The 18,925-nt window shown below is 60.4% G+C and overlaps 1 protein-coding gene across 11 annotated transcripts in view; it reads left to right on the top strand.

The window, feature by feature from the left end:
* BIN1 (bridging integrator 1) overlaps positions 1–12,446 on the top strand; it is a 55,387-nt gene extending 42,941 nt beyond the window's left edge. Inside the window, exons 10-18 of one of the 11 annotated variants that reach the window (XM_065931958.1) lie at positions 2,726–2,873; positions 4,041–4,169; positions 7,101–7,208; positions 7,701–7,724; positions 8,517–8,624; positions 9,396–9,464; positions 9,691–9,801; positions 10,016–10,117; positions 11,785–12,446. In XM_065931958.1, the coding sequence (XP_065788030.1) occupies positions 2,726–2,873; positions 4,041–4,169; positions 7,101–7,208; positions 7,701–7,724; positions 8,517–8,624; positions 9,396–9,464; positions 9,691–9,801; positions 10,016–10,117; positions 11,785–11,892 (907 nt within the window). In that variant the 3' untranslated portion in view covers positions 11,893–12,446. Of the gene's footprint in view, positions 1–1,013; positions 1,059–2,725; positions 2,874–4,040; positions 4,170–7,100; positions 7,209–7,700; positions 7,725–8,516; positions 8,625–9,395; positions 9,465–9,690; positions 9,802–10,015; positions 10,118–11,784 lie in introns of all 11 variants that reach the window. The other 10 variants (XM_065931947.1, XM_065931948.1, XM_065931950.1 and 7 more) reach the window with 10 other exon arrangements.
* The last annotated feature ends 6,479 nt before the right edge of the window (positions 12,447–18,925 follow it).

Raw genomic sequence — 18,925 nt, 5'->3', positions numbered from 1 at the left:
CCGCTGGGGAGCAGCAGAAGCGGTGCCTCCACTGCTTTGCAGGCAGGCTGGGACTGAAGGATTCAGGGGATCCTCATAGCGGGGAGCCCCCTTCCGCCACTCACTGCATGGAGGTCCTCGTTCCTGCCTGGAGGAGAGCCCTGCTCCCTGAGGTTGAGCCTCGAGGGAGGGAGGGGATGCGCCTGGCCAGTGGCCACAGCGAGCCTGGGACTTCCCTTCGTCTCTGTCCTTGAGGCGCCGTGCGTCGCAGCATGGCGTGGAGCGCGGCGGTGCACCTCGATCTCCTTACCGACCACGCAGGATGGTTGCGTCGGGTTCTCGGGGTAACTGGGGAGGAGGAAGGCAGTCAGTGTTCAGTGACTGTCACTGCCCCACTTCCCCCTGGAAACGCAGTGTGGGAGCGGCCCACAGGCTGCCCTGCAGGAAGGGAAGGCCCCGGGGCATTTGTTTCACAGGTCACCTTCCTGCCTAAGGTCAAGGCGGCACACGCAGGATGGTTGAGGAGGGTGGGCAGTGCAGGCAGTGGGGGCCAGGCCGCCCTTGGGAAACAGCTGGTCTGCGGGGAGAGGGTGGGCGGTGGAGGAGGCTTGTGAGCCTCCTTACTCCTGAGTGGCCCCCAGGGCAGCCCAGTGGCCTTCTCCCGGGGCCCCTGCTGGTCCGCGGACCCGGCTCCTTCCTGGGTCCTGAGCTCCTGTGCCAGGACCCGGGCAGGGAGGGCGGCTGGTGCTGTCCCGCCCAAGAGCCATTCAGCAGGCTCTGTTTGAGGGAGCATCTTCTGCTGCTCATTCTGTCAGCACCGCCTCGGGGCGCCGGGCTGGATGCCAAGGCCGTGGCTCGGACAGCAGGGGTCGGGGGCAGGCCTGGGGCCTCCGCACACCCAGGGAGTCGGGGGCGCTTCGGCCCTTAGTCTTCCTCCAGGCATGGAGGGGCGGCCGGCGAGGGAAGGGGTCAGGCCAGTCCCCCATCCTCATTTCCCCCAAATGAAGGCCTCCACGTCCCATCCGTCCCCACAGAAAGAAAGCTAAACTGTTCTCCCGGCTGCGCAGAAAGAAGAACAGGTACCAGTAGGGAGTGCTGTGCTGTGGGGGCCTCCGAGGACAGCCCCCGGACCCCCATGCATGCGCCTGGCCCAGCCGAGGGCGCCACTAACCCCTAACCCGCCTTCCTGTGTGTGGTGTGTGTGTTGGGATGGGCAGAGGGCAGAGAGGTGTTGGTGGGAATCGGAGAGGGTGGGGAGGGTGGGCAGACCGCCTCAGCATGTTCCTCTCGGGCTGCAGCCCGAACAGGAGTGGGGGATCACCCAGAAGGGAGGCCTGGGAGGCTCGGGGAGAGAGTTGCTGCAGCTACCAAATTGTAGGAACTCTGTGTGCTGTGTGCGTGTGTGCCTGTTCATACACTGGATGCATTTGTAGTCTTTAAGGAGGCTAAGACACCCCGGGCGGGTGACAGGGCTCCTAGTTTCTGTCTGTCCTTCTGGACGTGCCCCGTCCACCACGGTGTCTGCCCACCCCATGTGCCCGGGGAGCACTTAAAGTGTAGCCGTGTGACCAAGGAGCTGCGTTTTTAATATAAACACAAAATATGGGCTTCCCTGATAGCTCAGTTGGTAAAGAATCCTCCTGCAATGCAGGAGACCCCGGTTCGACTCCTGGGTCGGGAAGATCCCCTGGAGAAGGGATAGGCTACCCACTCCAGTATTCATGGGCTTCCCTTGTGGCTCAGCTGGTATAAAGAATCTGCCTGCAATGCAGAAGATCTGGATTTGATCCCTGGGTTGAGAAGATCCTCTAGAGAAGAGAAAGGCTACCCACTCCTGTATTCTGGCCTAGAGAATTTCGCAGACTGTATAGTCCATGGGGGCACGGCTGAGCGACTCTCACTTTTCAAACGTAAATGTAAGCAGCCCCCGCAGGCGGGGCTGATCTTGATCAGCACTGTTCTAGAGTCTCTCCAGGCAAGTACAACGCATTATTTCTGCCCCTTTGCACCCAAGTGGTGGGTTGTGCATGCCATTTGTCCTTGTCAGTGCTGAGACTTGACGTGGCTTCTCCCTCTTCACCCTGGCTATGAGACACCCCTTTACTTTTCCTCTCTTCCTGTGGCCTCTGCTGGTCACCTAGGTTCCAGGGAGGACCTGCAGGAGCAAAAGGTTGGAGCCAGCTGCTCCGGTGTGGTGGGGAGCTGGGCCCTGCTAGCAGGGTGGATGGCAGGCCGGCCCGGAGGCCCTGGGGTCAGGCCGAGGAGCAGGCTCGCCCTGAGCACGGGAGCTGCTGCACGTGTCGGATGACACTCTTTGTTTCTGGGATGTTTGACCTTCTCTTGCGGTGGGCTCAGCACCCCTGCACGAGGCTGGGGATCCTGGCTGGTGATGCCTCCCAGGGACCCACCCTGCTCCTCCCGCTGGGGTGGGGTTGTCACTGTGTCCAGGGCAGGCCCTGCTGCAGACATCTTTGTGTTCCCGGTGCTCATGCCTGTGTTGCCTCATTTCCACCTGTTCTCACGCACATTCACACATGGATGCGTGGGGACACGCACTCATGCACACATGGGTGTCATATTTTCTCAGTGAGGCTGTGGACACACGAGCACCCTCAGTTTCCCAGGATCTACATGGACACACACATGTGCGTGCACACAGCCTGTCACACACACACGTTTCCTCTCTCCCTCTCGGACACCTCAGCCTCCCTCCATCGGGCTCTCTCTCCCTCATCTCTCTCTGCAGTGACAACGCACCTGCAAAAGGGAACAAGAGCCCCTCCCCGCCGCCTGATGGCTCTCCCGCTGCCACCCCCGAGATCAGAGTCAACCATGAGCCCGAGCCGGCTGGCGCAGCCACCCCCGGGGCCGCCCTCCCCAAGTCCCCGTCTCAGGTAGGTGCCTGTCTTGGCGGCCTGTCCCCTCCCTTGCTTCTTCCTGCTCTGCCGGCGTCCCGGCTCCTTCCAGTCCCCTGGCCCTGTGGGCCCAGGCTCCTCTCTGTGGTCCTGGCCCCTCCCAGGGGCATCTGTGACAGTCTGGCGCCCCAATCCTGCTGCCGCATCCCTTCTTCCCTCTCCCCGGCCTCTGGGCTGCTGAACTCTCTCCATCTTTCTTTCCTGCGGAGACACAGGCTCCTGGGCCCTCAGCCCCCAGAGCATCCAGGTCTGCCGAGGTGGCTGCCTCTCCCTCTGCCTCACATTCTTTCTTGCGGTGGTGGGGGGCACCCAGGACCCTGAAAGGGCCGGCGAGATGAGGGGCTCGGTGAGGGGAGGGGAACGTCTGGGCCCTACCCCCAACCCGGTTTCTCCCAGGTTTCTGCAGTGTCCCCAGGAGCTGGAAAGGGAGAAAGGAGGAGTGGGGTCCACTGTGCAGCCCCGTCTGAGCCCTTATGGGCGCCCGGCCGCCGCTCTCCTGGCTGCAGGCCCACTGCTCAGCTGATTAGGAGAGCGATGCTAAGAGGGCGACGAGAGCCCACACTTGGACACTTGGGCTGCACCCGCGCCAGCCTTTCTGTGTTTTCATTCATTGTCCTCACACCGGCCTGTGAGGCGGACACTCTTATCGTCTCAACTTGACGAGTGAGGAAGCCCAGGCTTGGCGGGCAGGTGTGCTGCCTCCACGGTGACCTCCAGAGTCTGGACTGCAGCTCCTCCGGGGGCGGGGGCCGGGGGCCTGGGTGCCGTTTCTCTCCTCAGCTTCCCCACCAAGGGCCGTGAGAGCCGGGCCCTCCGACGTGGCCCCTGACAGCCTGGCAGGCCCGTCTTTCCTCCCTCTCGGTCCTGCTCTCTCCTCGTCTCCCGTCTCGCTCCCTTGCCCTCCGACCCACCTCTCTCTGGGCAGGGCTCCTGACCGCCGGGCCGCGGCCACTCCCGGGGGCCTGTGTGGTCTGTGCGTCGGTGTCTTAGGGGGCAGTGACTTTTCTTGTCTGTGTTCCGTGGTTGCTGGTGGGGCTGTTGCCGGGAGGTGACTAACCTTGGCTTTGTCTCTGTCTGTCTCCCCCAACCCCCCCACGCTCCGCTGCGCCTTTCCACGCGGCCCCCTCACCTGCTGCTGGCCCACAGCTTCGGAAAGGCCCACCAGTGCCTCCGCCTCCCAAACACACCCCGTCCAAGGAGGTCAAGCAGGAGCAGATCCTCAGCTTGTTTGACGACACGTTTGTCCCCGAGATCAGCGTGACCACCCCTTCCCAGGTCAGCCGCGGCCGCCGCGGCCCAGCACTCTCTGCCCCTTCTCTTGCCCTTCTGGGGCGTGCATGGCCTTCCCCTCCATCCCATGCCCCGTGCCTTTGCCTCAGAAGCCAGAGGCCGACTGCAGGGATTGGTTCTGAGCCTCCTTCTCGCACATCCATCCACTCCCCCGCCCATCATTCTGCATTTCTCTCTGAGCATGTGGCCTAACAGAGGGACACGGGCAAATGGTCCTCGTGGAGATGGCTGGCTCAACAGTGGCCTCCTGTGTCCGCTGACACTGTGGCCCAAAGGGGTGGGCGGCTCAGAGGACCTGGGCCAATCAGGGAAGACTTCCTGGAGCAGGAGAAGTTCGCCAAGTGGCTATGAGCAGGCGCAGTGTGTAGCCAGAGGCGGCAGCTCGCGTGTAGGCTGGGAGGGATGGGAGGCGGGCTCAGGACGGGCAGGGGCTCCGTGCGTCAGGCGAGGAGGCGACCGGGCCAGCGCACAGTTCGGGAGCCTCCAGGGCACCCGGCCTCCAGAACTGCCGTCACCACGTGGAGGTGGGCCGGTGGCCGGGTCACAGAGCAGGGAGGCTGCTGTACCCGCCCTTGGAGGCGTGCGACGCCCGTTCCCAGATGGACGAAGGGCGGGTGGAGTAGGGAAGGTCCCTGTGGTGGCAGAGGAGGTGGGCTGCCCGTGGTCGGATCAGCGCACAGAGGCCGCAGCCGCCAACCTCTCCAAGCCTGGCTTCCAGGCCTGCCTGTCCATGCCGGGCTCACCTTTTGTGCAGGCCAGCCAGTCCCGAGCTGCGCTGGGCCCTGCGTTGAGGCGCCCCCATGGGCTTGCTCTGCCAAGGGTCTGCCTCTGCACCAGCTCAGAGGCCTGGAGGAGAGGGGCAGACTGGAGGGTGTGCATGTGGCGGAAGAGGCAGTTGGGAGCACGGGACAGTGTTTCCAGCTACGAGGGGCCGTGGCGCAGTGGGCTTCATGCCCCACAGCAGGACTTCAGATTGAGCTTGGAACTTTCAATATAGATGGCTGGGGGCAGGCAGGTGATGCCCCGGCTTGGGGGCCAGGGAGGGAGCCCCGCTGCAGAGGCACAGCTGAGGCTGGCTCAAAGTGCTCCTGGGGTCTTGGGGAAACCACGACCTCCGGGCAGATTGCAGCTGGGGTGCTTGCCGCCTGGAGCCCGCCTCCACCGCAGGGGCACATAAGGGCTGGTAGACGCTGCACAGGGAATGTAGCCAGCCGCTGACCCACTGGCCTGGCTCAGGGTTCCGTCCTCTCTGGGAGGGGCTGTTCCCGCTGAACCGGTGAGGAGCTGCGGGCCTCGGCCGCAGCCAGGCGGGCTGCCCTGCCCTGCTCCCTGCGTGCCTCTCCTGCTGCCTCTCTGCCCACTCCTGGGAGCTGGGGCCCTGCCTGATGGGGTGGGCAGTGCCCCTGTGGGTTCTGTGGCCCGGGGCGGGGGTGGACTGGCCCGTCCATGACGCTGTGCTGACCGGGCTGCTCTGCTGGCCAGGGGTGAGTAGCCTGTGTCCCCACACTCAGGGGGCAGCTCCCGGCCTGCGTGGGGGGGAGGCTGAAGTGCTGGGAGGTGGGGCAGAGAGGACGCAGCCTGCCCTCAGGCTGCTGACCCTGTCCACTTGGATTCTGAGGGGGCCTCTGTCTGGGCTTGGCTGACTGCTGAGAGGGGGTGGGCGGTAGGGCGCCCTTGGGGAGAGAAATGCTACCTGTCCCTGGCCGGAGGGCACCCAGAACTCAAGCCTCCACAGTGTCCTGGACTGATGCCGTGGAGACAGTGGTGACCTTCCTCCCAGGCTCACCAGACAGGGCTTGACCTAAAGGAGAGTCTGTGACTGGGGGTGACCGTGGGGCGGGAGTGAGTTCGTTTGGTCTGGGGTCTCTGAGCTCAGCCCCTTGTGCCCTGAGCTGCGGGTTGGCAACTCCAGCCCTCAGGACCCTGATCTTTGGCCTCCCTGGACAGGTCACAGCTCAGCTGGGAAGGCCCTCCAGGAGTGCCCGCCCAGGCTCCCAGGTCTTGGGCCCTTCTAAATGGAGGATCTCGGGTGCCTTGGGCTGGAGGGCGAGTCCCATCAGTTCTGGACACCATCAAGGGGCTGGGGGGGAGCTGGCTGGCCTGGGCTTGTGGGGCTGTGGCCCTTTCAGCACTGCTTTAGGGGGAGCACCCTGGGCCAAGGCAGGGCAGGCAGAGTCCTCCCTTGTATGAGATGGAGATGCAGTGGAGCAAGCCATCCTCATAGGAAGGCAGTCCTCCAGGGTGGCTCTGGGAAGACTTCCTCCATGGTCATCTGGCCCAGCTCACTAAGCAGCTGTCCTCACAGGGTGGACAGGGCCAGCACGCTGCGGTCTCTTGCGAGCCGTGCTGGCTCCGTGCACTCAGCCCTGCTGAGTGGGAACCTCGGGGTGCCTGGAGAGGGCCCTGCGCTGTGAACCCAGGTGCTCCTGTGTCGGGGACCCCCATGTTTGCGACGGGGCTCGTGGACCCTGTGTGCTGGCTCGGCCGGCCCTGAACCGGCTGGGGTGGGTGTCACTGAGGGATCACCTGTCCATCTGGGTCAGCCCGTGCCTGCGTAGGGCTCCTCTGAGCCAGAGGCGCTGAGTGGTCTTGTCCAGGCCAGACGGTGGCCTGGGCCACTGCTGGAAGGAACACGAGATCAGGGGCGTTCTTGGGCCTGGGCACTGGGACAGCTCCTCGGTCTGTGGGATGGAGAGCGTTGGGGGCTTGGCATTGGTCTGGGGGGTGGCTGCCAGGCTGAGGGTGGAGCTGGCCCCAGGTGTGCCTTTGTGTGGGTGGGGCTGGTGCCAGGCGTGTGGGATGGGCCTGGCCCCTTGTGTCGGCGGGTGTGTTTGGGAGAGGAGCCTGCCATGTGCACCCCAGCTGCGCGCTTGCTGCCCCTCACTAACTGCCTTCCTCTCTGCCGCTGCTGCCAAGTTTGAGGCCCCGGGGCCTTTCTCGGAGCAGGCCAGTCTGCTGGACCTGGACTTTGACCCCCTCCCGCCTGTGGCAAGCCCTGTGAAGGCGCCCACACCCTCTGGTCAGGTTGGTGTGAGCCCACCACCGCCCATGGGCCCACTGGCCTCTGGGCACCTGGGGCCTGGGTTCATGTCTGTCCACCAACCTCCTTTGGGGGTTTTGGGGTCCCTGGGCTTTCCTCCCACTCACCGCCCTTCCCTTGGAGCCCTGGTCCCAGCTCTTGTCACCTCTCTTGGTCCTGACCACAGGTCAATGAGAGACCCCTCAGGAGGTCAGCTGTGTACTCACCTGGCAACTCACGCAGTCCAGCATCTGAGCACCCCGTCCCTCTCCCAGCGGCAGCCCTGGATGTGGGTGCCCCTGGCCTGTGATCTCGGGCTCCCTGAAGGTGTCCAGGACTCGGTCCTCTGGAGGGCTCAGAGCCAACTCTGCTCTGCCCCACGCCTCCTGGGCTCGAGGGCCCTGGGGTGGGCATGGGGTGGGGTCCCTGGGGACTGCGCGCCTGCCTCTGTCTCTAACCTCTGTGCTAACTGTCCTTCTCCCCTCCGCTACGCTCAGTCGATTCCCTGGGACCTCTGGGAGGTAAGCTGTGCTTGCTCTGTGCCCACCCCTCAGGGCCGCACCGTGCTGTGTGTGTGGAACCCGCCCCACCTCCTGCTGCACCTGTTCACAGGTGCAGGCGCACGCACGGCCGCGCCTCCCGCTGTTTCTGCCGGTAGGGACCCTGTGCCTCCAGCCAGGCCCTTTGGGAAGGGGCCCCTCAGTTCAGCCTCTGCAGAGTTCCCCAGGGTGCAGCCCAGTTTTCAGGGACTGTGAATGGCCCTAGATAGTAACCAGCTGGCCCCCAGGGTGGATGGGGTGTCCCTGAACTGAGCGCAGGTCTGGGGGGCAGGGGGACCTCGGGGTGGAGAGTCCTCGCCTCCCAGGGGTTTTCTGTCTGCAGAGGCCCCAGGGCAGTCGGACTAGCGAGCTGGTGGGGCCCAGGAGAGAGGAGCAGGACAGGCGGCCTGAGGCCAGACGGGTGCCGTCATCACCTGGCAGCTCAGACACAGAGACTGGGGTGGGGGGCCGGGGGACACCCCACAGCTGGTAATGGAGCTCCTGCAGGAGGGGCTGGCGTGAAGGTGCCGGCAGCCCAGGCCTGGGGGCTTGCGAAGCTCCGCTGGAGGAGGTCCGAGGAAGTCTGGCACCAGCGGGCAGCTCCGCTTCCCTGGCAGGGGCGTCACTGCTGCGGCACACCCACACCTCCCTGTCCTGGGGCACTCAGCTCAGCAGGCCGCTCACCACCTTCTTCTCTTGTCTCCCGCCCCGCCCGACACCTCCCCCACCGGCCCCACCCCTCCCACCCCGTCCCCCCTGCTGCCCCGTCACTAGCCCACAGAGAGTCCAGCTGGCAGCCTGCCTTCTAGGGAGCCCAGCGCTGCCGAGGGCACCTTTGCTGTGGCCTGGCCCAGCCAGACGGCCGAGCCGGGGCCTGCCCAAGTAAGTGCCCTGTCAGCGCCCACACCCTCCCCTGCCTCTTGGGGGTGTGGCATGGAGGAAGGGGCACAGGAGGGGTCACGGTGGGACTGAGGGTGAGGCTAGAGCCTTTAGCCAGGAGGCCCCTGGACAGGGCCTGTCTGTCACTTGTGCTGGAGTGGCACAGATCAGGTCAGCCCCTCATCTGCTGGCCAACACCAGCCTCCTCGCTCAGGCCTCCCACGGTGGGAAGGAGGTGTGTTGAGATGGCCTCCTGGTTTACAGTGGGCACTTTCCAGAATTCTCCTTTAATCTTCAGCCTACCCTAGACATTTCCTCCTTCTACCGATGAGGAGGTGGGGGCCAGGAGGGTTGAGTGATTGCTCCCAGAACTCAGACGTGGCTGAGTCTCAAGGCAGACCCAGGTCAGCCTGACTGCAGCCAAGCAGCCTCTGCGGTGTCCTGCCTGGGCCCTCACCGTGGGAGCCACTTGTGAGGGGCCGGTGGGGCTGAGCAGCTGGGAAGAAGGAAGCCGAGGCTCTACCAGGGTTTGGGATTAGAAGGCAGAGCCTGTGCGGGAGCCCGGGGGCCTGTGCTGGGCTTCTCAGCAGTTCTTCACTTGGGGTCCAGGGTCTGTGTGCCTGCCAGCGCCTTCTCCAGCTGCTTCCCATGCCCAGGGCCTTTCCTTCAAGGGCTCCGTGTACTGGACAGAGGCACTGGCCCTCTGCAACCTCTCCTTGTTCTGGCTGGCACGCCCTGTCTTGTGTCTGACCCCACGTGGCATTTATGTTGCAGCCAGCAGAGGCTTCCGAGGCGGCTGCAGCCCAGGAGCCCGGGGAGACGACCGCAAGTGAAGCAGCCTCCGTAAGATGCCAGGGACCCAGGCCCTGTGATTCCTCCCCGCCGCCCGCGGCTCCCTATCCCCGTGTCTTGCTCTGTGCTGGTCCAGGTCACAGTTCCTGTCGAGGAACCTGGAGGCCCGCTGGTCCGGCATCAGGCGCAGACACCCCCCTCCTCTGCCGGCGCGGCCCGCCCTCTGCCCTCCGGGAGACCCTCCCCGCGTCACTGACCTGCTCTCCTCCCCCGCCAGAGCTCTCTCCCCGCGGTGGTTGTGGAGACCTTCTCGGCAACTGTGAACGGCACGGTGGAGAGCGGCAGCGGGGCGGGCCGTCTGGACCTGCCCCCGGGGTTCATGTTCAAGGCGAGTCTGGCCTGCTGACCTGCGATCTCCTGGGGCCCTAGGCTGTGGGGGTGGCCCACACCCACCCCACGCCTCTCCCACGCTGCTCCCCACTTGTGAGGTGGGGTCCCAGCCCTGTTTCTGCTGCTTTCACTTGCTCCCGGCGCCCTGGGGACTGCAGGGGGGACAAAGGTCGCCGAGGGAAGGGGTGTCAGCGCTCCCCCACCCTCTGCAGGTGCAGGCCCAGCACGACTACACGGCCACCGACACGGACGAGCTGCAGCTCAAGGCTGGGGACGTGGTGCTGGTGATCCCCTTCCAGAACCCGGAGGAGCAGGTGAGCCGGCTCTGCGGGAGGCACGGCGGCCAGCAGGGGGCAGCAGAGCCCCGCCAGCCCGCCTGCGGCTGCTTCCCCGCCCCCCGCCCCCCGAGGGTTCCTTCCCTTCCGTCCCTGCGGCTGCAGGGCTCCCCTCGGCTCTTCAGTCTCTCCTTCCCACCTCAGTCTCTCGCTTCCTGCTTCCTCCTGTCCCCAGGCTCTGTCTGCCTTCCTCCGGGCTCTCTGCATCTCAGTTCCTTCGTCGTCATCTCCCTTCCCAGCCCCCCGTGGTCACCCTCCTCCAGGACGGGATCCCGGGCTGCCCCTCCATGGACCTCCCACCCCGCAGCCTGCTCTGCAGCCTCCCAATGGCCCTGGCTGCCACCCCGAGGCTGGCCCTGCCCCGTCCACAAGGACCGCCACTTCCCTGCCCACAGGGAGAGACCCCTGAGTCTCCCACCCTGTCCCCACCTGGTCCTCACCCGGAAGCATCCCAGACAGACCCTTCTCCTGCTGTGGCCTTGCTTTGTTGGTGAACGTCTTCAGAGCGGGTCCCACCGATCCTGGGAGGCTCGGCGTGGGACAGAACTGCCCCCGCTAGGTTCCGGCCCGGCTGTTTAGTTCAGATTGCCCTGGCCCCTCAGCAGGAGGCCTTGACGTGGGGCACTGATGGTGCCGTGGGGGTGCCCATGTGGGTATCCAGGTGGCAGCCATGGCGCAGAGCAGAGCTAGCGGGACTCCTAGGCGTTTAGTCATCAACACGTCTGTGTGATTTAATTATCAGAGTGCCGAAATGCGGGAGGAAGGCCGGGTGTGGAGTGAGGCCAACCTGGCCGGGGCATCCTGGGCTGGAACTTGAGGCTACTAGGTACTTTTTGAGCCCACCATGGGCTGGGAGGTTTGAATAACAAGGCTTTCCTGGGCCTGGTGCTGAATCAGTTAATTCTCCTACAGCCCCAGGTCTCCGCTGATCTTGCTGGCGGGCCAGCCCTGAGCTGGGTGGGGTTCTCAGGAGCAGAATCCTGGTCCCCCAGCACACAGCGGGAGCCATCTGTGATGGCTCATGTAGGACACACATGGGGTATAGGACAAGGCAGGTAACCTTGTGGGTAGGTCCCAGGGATGGCCCAGCGCAGGGGCAGCATTGGCCTTGGCTTCAGGGAGGGTGTGTGGTCACCGCAGGCTCAGGGGTCAGGGCTTGTCAGGGCTTAAATGGATGATCCCTGCGAGGGGTCAGTATTAAAGCAAAGGTCAGATTCAACTTGGAGGGCTTGGTGGAACACCTTAGGTCACTCTAGACGCTTTTAAGTGGTCAGTGGTCTGTAGAGCTTTCTGGCATTGTTTGTAGAAGGCCAGAAGGACAGCTGATATCCTGCTTGGTGATGCACCAGCCAGTGGAGGAGACTGAGGGAGCTGTTTAGAGGCGTTTGGACCAGTGCAGCAGTCAAGCTGTCTTTCTGCAGTGAGGAGGACTCACCAAACAACAAGGAGTTAAATCTGCCTCCTGAAGGGTCCTGGGGGTAGGGGGTGCCAGTTTGGGTCTTGAGAGAAAAGCAGGAAGTGCTGCTTGGCAGAGGTGTCCTAAGGCGGGTCTGACAGCCTAGAAGAAATGAGCAGGCAGAAGGAGGGCCCACCCTGCAGGTGTGACTGCCCTCCTCCCCCTGCAACCCTCGCTCGCTTCCCCTTAGGATGAAGGCTGGCTCATGGGCGTGAAGGAGACTGACTGGAACCAGCACAAGGAGCTGGAGAAATGCCGGGGCGTCTTCCCTGAGAACTTCACCGAGCGAGTGCAGTGAGGGTGCGGCTGGCGGAGCTCTGGGCGCGTGAAGAACAGCACCTTCTCCCGAAAAATGTGTGTTTCTTTCTTTCTTCTTTTTTTTTTTTTGTTTTTAAACTTTTGAGAAGTAAAAGGGAAATTGAGAGGAGAGACCTAAGCCAGGAGGTGTTCTCCCAAAGCTGAGGTTGTTTTCCAAAGAGCCTGGTTTCGGCGAGTCCGGCAGAGTCACCAGTGTTCCTGAAGCTGCTGTGTTCCCTAGCTGAGTTCCTGGCCGCCTCCCCCACCCTCGCCCACTGGGTGTCACCGTCGCCGCAGCTTGAGTACCCGGCCACGGGGCGGGGCCTGGGGGCCACCAAGCCACCACGCTTGCCTGAAGCTTGGGCCGTGCCACCTGGGCCAGGGGCTCCTTTCCTGGCAGCTGCCGTGGGTGGGGTCCAGTGTCTCCAGAGACTTCGGGCCCAGTCACCAGCCTGGCCTGGCCCAGCCCCGCAGATGTCTGTGTGCTGTTTGAAAATAAATCTTAGTGTTCAAAACAAAATGAAACAAACAAAAACCGACAGAAGCACTCAGAAAGCGCGTGTTTTTTTTTCTTCCCCTCCATTTCCGTCTGCCATGTGGCCTTCCTTTGTGGCTCAGCTGGTAATGAATCTGCCTGCAGTGCAGGAGACCTGGGTTTGATCGCTGGGTTGGGAAGATCCTCTGGAGAAGGGAAAGGCTACCCACTCCAGCATTCTGGCCTAGAGAATTCCGTGGACTGTATAGTCCATGGGGTCGCAAAGAGTCGGACACACCTGAGCGACTCTCACTTTCTGTCTGCCCTGCAGTGGAGCTGTGATTATCTGTGCTCTTGTCCTGGGATGGTCTGCCTTGCAGGCCCTGTGTCTTGGACAGCCCCCCGCCGGCGTGTGACCTCCACTTCCTTTTGAGTTCCCCTGGGCTTCAGCCCCTTTCACTGATGTTTTCACTGGTAGCTGGCTGGGGTGTGGGGCATGGGAACCAGGTGACAGGAAGGGCAGATAAGGGTGCCAAGGAGGCTGTTGGGTGCTGTTCTCAGTAACGTTATTTAACAGGGAGAACTCAGGAGGCAGTCCCAGGACTGCCTTTCACAGATGTGGTATCAGGCCCAAGGAGGGGCGGGGCTAAACCTGGACTGTTGGCCCCCAGGCACAAGAAGGCCTGGGCGTGATGGGCAAGCGTCTCTCTCTCCCCACCTGCCTCCCTTTCCAGCATCAGGGCCTGCGCTGCATGCAGCTCGGGTCTCCAGCACCATCAGGGTACATGGGCTGCACGCACAGTAGTGGCCTGGGTCCTCTCTGGGGGTCATGGAGTTGTGGTCTTGGGCCCGGGAGCCAGGCTGGGCTTCCAGTGGCAGGGATTTATGTCTGCATGAATCTGTTCTGTGGGAAAAGCAGGTGAAGGGGACGACTGTCGGAATCTTAGTTTTGTTTTGGGATAAAACTCGTGAGCTTTGTTTCAGGAGGCAGAATGGTCAAGCTGGAGCTCTCCCTTGTCCTGTGGCCGACAGTGTTGGCTCTGTCAGCCAGGACTCCTGTGAGCAAAGCAGTTATGAAAGGGGGCGTGGGGAGCTCTTTTCTAGGTGTCCCTGTTAGAAAACTTCGCTTTTCCCTTCCTTCTTCCCTGCCTCCTCCTTTCCTCCCTCCCTCCCTCCCTTCTTTCCTTCCTTCTTTCCATGTTGACAGGTTAACTTTCTCGCCCAAGGCCACACAGCTCATTGGTGGTGGAACCAAGCTTGAAGCCCAGACCTAGCAATCTCCACTGAGCTTCTAAACCTGGGGCTCCATGCTCTGGGGTATGTGGGGGATCTGCATCCAAGGTGCCAACATGAGAGTCTTCACTTTTATGTCATGATGAAAAATTTTATTGAGTAGGAAATATTCACATTAGTTTTCTCACAAGATGAGATTCAAAGATGTGTCAGCTAGTGGGGTACTGTGCCCGGAAGAGACCTGCTCTGTCACAGGTGGGGCCTGCAGGAAGCATCTTGCGGGAGGTGGGTGGGAGCCGGCTCTGCAGAGAGAGCTCCAGGCTTAGGACCTGGTGTGGTGATCCCGCCTGAATGAGTAAGCAGCAGGTTAGAGGTCTGAGATGCACTGAGGGTCTGGGAGCTGGTACACTTCCTGGTGTGTGTCAGCCCAAGAGAGCTAAGAGGCGGGCAGGCCACACTTGTTGGCTTTCTCTCCCTATTCCCAAGGCCACAGATGCCCCTGGCACATCTCAGGGCCTCCCCTAGCTGCACTTCCCTCCAGCCGGCTCCCCAGGCCTTCCCCAGTGACTTGGACACTGTCCAGCCTGCTGGCCCCCTTCTCTTCATTCTTGGCTGCATTTGGTAACCACGCTGGCCTTACTCCCCTTGGTTCCACTGGCCTGTAGAGCCTTGGGCCTGCCTCTGGAACTTTTAAGTATTCACACCTCTAGCCTCCCCCACCACAAACACCAGGCTCTAACTATGCGGGGACGTTGTGACCAAACTTCGGGTCCTTGGCTCAGCAAGCCTCAACTGGGTGTCTTCAGGGTCTGAGGTGGGTGGGCACTTGGGCTGCAGTTCAGGCCCTCTGAGATGCTCTTGGGGAAACTTCCTTCCCTGAAGCCCCCAGCAAATCTCCTTTGTCTCATTGACCTGAACTGGGTCAGGTCCCCAATGCTGAACCAGGGGTGGGACCTCTGGGGTGGACCACTTACTTGGCCTGGACATGGGAGTGGGGCTGGGCTAGGGGAGACAGGACACGCAAATAAAAATCTGGATATAGCTCCCAAGAGGAGGGGTGGATTTTAGGAGCTCAAACCACTGACTGTGCGCTCTGTGATGGCTTCCCACGAGACCCAGGCAACGTGCCTAGATGGAGACTGCAGGGGGGCGTGTGTGTGTGTGTGTGTGTGTGTGAGTGTGTGTGTGTGAATGTGTGTGTGAGTGTGTGTGTGTGAATGTGTGTGTGAGTGTGTGTGTGTGAATGTGTGTGTGTGTGTGTGAGAGAGAGAGAGAGAGAGATAGTATTTGACACTTGGGAAATCCTGGCTTTTATTCACCGCATCCAATCTATCTCGGGCTGATCTCAACGAGGTCAGCATGTGACTGGCAAATACAACCCATGAAAGGCTGTTCTTCGTATTTAAGGAGTAATGTTCACCTGATCCTCCCCTGCACCCCCAGAGATAGGACCTGTCTCCCCACTGGAGACAGTGCATACTATGACCTTCACCAGCCATTTGGAGGCTTGAGACTGGGGGTCTGCACCACCTGGCTTCACATGGGAGGGGGCATCTTTGCTGAAGGTCCCTGGGAGCTGAGGCACCTGAGGCGCACTTCAGACAGAAGCAGGCGCAAGTGTAGGTGAGTCTGGGGGTCAGAACAGTGGGATTGGAGGGCCCTGTAGCTCAGGAGAGAGGCCAGACTGAGGGGCAGGGGGGCAGAGATGGAACAGGGAAGAGAAAAGGGCACGTGAGAGAGGGGAGAGCCCTGGGCGGTCCAACCATAGCATCCAGTGGATGGGGGATGAGGAGGTGTTGTGGGAATGGGATGCTGAGGAGCTGGGAAATGCCTTCCTTTAAGAAGAGTCCCCTAGTAATTAGTGACGTTGAGTGTCTTTTCATGGACCTCTTGGCCATCTGTCTGTCGTCTTTGGAGAAATGTCTTTTGTAGGTCTTATGCCCATTTTTTTTTGATGGGGCTAAATGTTGTTTTGATATTGAGCTGCATGAGCCGTTTGTATATTTTAGAGATTAATCCTTTGTCAGTTGCTTCATTTGCAAATATTTTCCCCCATTCTGAGGGTTGTCTTTTTGTTTTGTTTATGGTTTCCTCTGCTGTGCAGAAGCTCTTAAATCTAATTAGGTCCCTATTAGCAGGGCAGAAATAGAGACACAGATGTAGAGAGTGGGCCTGTGGACTTGGGGTGGGGGAAGAGAGGGTGAGGTGAACTGAGAGATTAGGATTGACATGTATGCACTACTATCTTAAAACAGACAGTGGGAGGCTGCTGCATAGCCCAGTTTGTGCTCTGTGATGACCTAGATGAGTGGGATGCGGGGGGAAGGGAGGTGCTTGAGGGAGAGGGTATGTGTGTACATATGGCTGATTCACTTCCTTATACAGCAGAAACTAATACAATATTGTAAAGAAACTTTACTCCAGTTTTAAAAAAAAGAAAAAAAAGAACGCTTGTGGCCAGTGAGGCCAGAGAGGATGGAAAGAACAGGCAAGAGAGCCTGGCCTGGCCTGCCCTTGGATCCCTGGGGGTCTGGGTAGCGACCTGAGAACACAGGCGGGCCACTGCTGACTCTCCAGGCCTGGCTCTGGCTGTGCGGATGGACAAATCACTGAGGAAGGCCCTTCTCAGTATAACTAACAAGGATAACTAACAGTGAGCCCGGAAGCCGCCTTCCTGGACACCCCTGATTACAGATGAGCATCCCGACTGCTGGCAGGGAGAAGTGGGGATGAGACCTCCCTGATACCCAGTCAGCCAAGGTCAGCTCACACTGGGCAGATATGGATGCCAGGTCTTGGAATCTCAAGGTGGGCAGAGGCTCGGTCAGCTCACATCGCTATGTCTTGCCTTGTGTGATCAGGACGGAGGCCCAGCTCTTCCCACAGGGAGGTGATAAGCCTGTGGTGGGTCAAGGTCACACACAGAGACCATCCTAGAGCCACGGCCGTGGAATTCCTCCTTTGGAAGCCTGATAGGATGCCCCATTCTTACTCTGGTGGGTCTATAGGGCAGAATGGGCTGGGAAACTTGTAGGTCATCCTTCCCTGGGAGCTGCAAACCCAACTCTGTGGCTTCAGGCCAGTGTCCTTACCCAAGCTTCAGGTGCAGATGTCTAACTGCCCAACTTCCCAATGGCCATGGCATCTCTAAACTGGGCTAGTCCAACCCAGGGCAGGCTGGTCAAACCCCAGACGCTGCAGGGTCCTTACCCGATACTCATGCTCTTCCTCCCCAACCGAACTCTGAAATTCTTCAGGGTACCAGTCAACTCCCCTGAAGCCGCTTAGCCTTCCTCACAGCTATGGGTGGCCTTTCAACATAGTTTTGGCCAATGAGATGAGGGAGTGCATCTTTTCTCCCCAAGGTTAAAGCCTTCTTAAGAAAAGGGCCCTTGGGAATTCCCTGGTGGGCCAGTGGTTAGAACTTGGCAATCTTACTGGGCTCAACCCCTTGTCAGGGAACTAGGGTCCTGCAAGCCGCAGGCACAGCAGGAAAAAAAAAAAAAATTAGAGAAGGGCCCTTGCCTCTGTCCTTGCTTGGAATGAAGCAAGCCCATCGCATTGGTGGGGTTTCTGTTACCAGGACAGTTCTAGTGGCTTGGTGCTCCTGTGGCTGTCACCAACTCCCCTGCAGGCCTCTTAAAGAGCTCTAAACCCTTTCCTCCCTACCCTGCCCCCCGCCCCCAGTTCAGGCCTGTCGCCTCCTCCTGCAGGAAGGTGACAGGTAGTGTCCTGGCCCACCTTGCTGCCTCTAGCTGATGCCTGAAGCAGACCAGGGCTGCCAGTGCGATTTTGCAGTAACTCAATTCTGATCAAATCGCTGTCCTGTTTAAAGTCCCTGGTAGTCTCCATTTTCCCCACAAACCCCATCCCTCACCCAGGCCCTTAGGGTCTGGTTCCTGACTATCTCTCCACCCCATCTTCTTCAGCTCCCTGCTTTGAATTTGCTGTCCCTGGAACACAGGCAAACTGCCTGGCCTCCCCGGCTGTTAGCTCTGCTCTGCTCTGCTACGCCCTCACTCCCTGCAGAGATGTACTCTCCCCCACCACTGACCCTGAGCCTGTAGCATCTGCGTGTCTCGTCCCAGGTGTTGGCTGCCTCCTCTGAGCTTCACCCCCCGCCCACCTGTCCGTCTGTCTGTCAGGGCCCTTGGCACGTGCACCACGTGTAGGGGTTGGGACTATCCGCTCCTCTGCCCGAAGCTTCGCCTCGAGGTCTAGGCTGGGGTGTTCAGAGTGCTGGGCTTCCCCACTCTCTGCTCAGTGCCTGCCAAGCAACTACCATGTCTGTTTATTGCAGAAGCTACAGGTCACTGTTCAGTAAACCTGGAATAAATGAGTCATGCCCTCATCCTCCTAGCCCGGTCACCTGTTTCCCTTTTGCCTGTTTTGATCTGTGGTCTTTAAAACTCCAGAGCACACTGGTGATTCTCTTGGCCACACTTCCGTTGTGGCCTTGGTCACCACGACTGAGATGTCCCAGCTCTTGGCGGGCTCTGACCCAGCCACGGCTGACTTCTGTCCATGCCAGCCTGTGTCCTAACGAGAGTGATGCCTGGCACCCAGGGCAATGGAAGCAAGTCCTGATCTGCTCAGAATCCTCAGGGGACCTCCCCGAGTCTGCTTAGAGACTTTGAACCCAGCTCCTCCATATTGAAGTCAGGAGGTTGTGATAAAATTTCTGAACCCCACCAGTCAATTCTAAAGGAAATCAACCCTGAATATTCATTGGAAGGACTGATGCTGAAGCTGAAGCTCCAATACTTTAGCCACCTGGTGTAAAGTACTGACTCACTGGAAAAGACCCTGATGCTGGGAAAGATTGAAGGCAGAAGAAGGGGATAACTGAGGATGAGATGGTTGGATGGCATCATCCACTCAATGGACAGGAGTTTGAGTAAGCTCTGGGAGTTGGTGAAGGACAGGGAAGCCTGGCATGCTGCAGTCCATGAGATCACAGAAAGTCAGACCAACTTAGCAAATGACCAACAACAAAGACAAAGTCAGCTACCTGCAGAGCCCCACTCTTCTCAGATGGTCTCCTCTGAAAGGCTGGCTTCCCCTCTTTGACACCCCCTTCATCTGCTAGTCTTTCTCTATGTTGTTCACAAGGACTTCCTGAGAGCTCATGAGATCTTAAGGCAAAGATTGAATTTTAAGATGTGTGTCCATAATTTTTTCAGCCAACAGTTCATCCAAGTGAACATTTATCTTTGAAAATAGTGTGTTTTGCAGAATCAGACTCACGGATGCAGAGAACAGGCTTGTGGTTTTGTCAAGGGGGAGGGGGAGGGGGAGGATGGATTGGGAGTTTGGGATTAGCAGA

This window comes from Muntiacus reevesi, chromosome 3 (genome assembly GCF_963930625.1).
Source record: "Muntiacus reevesi chromosome 3, mMunRee1.1, whole genome shotgun sequence".
Taxonomy (NCBI): domain Eukaryota; kingdom Metazoa; phylum Chordata; class Mammalia; order Artiodactyla; family Cervidae; genus Muntiacus; species Muntiacus reevesi.
Note: the sequence above shows the minus strand (reverse complement) of the source record. Positions and strands in the feature narration are given on the sequence as shown.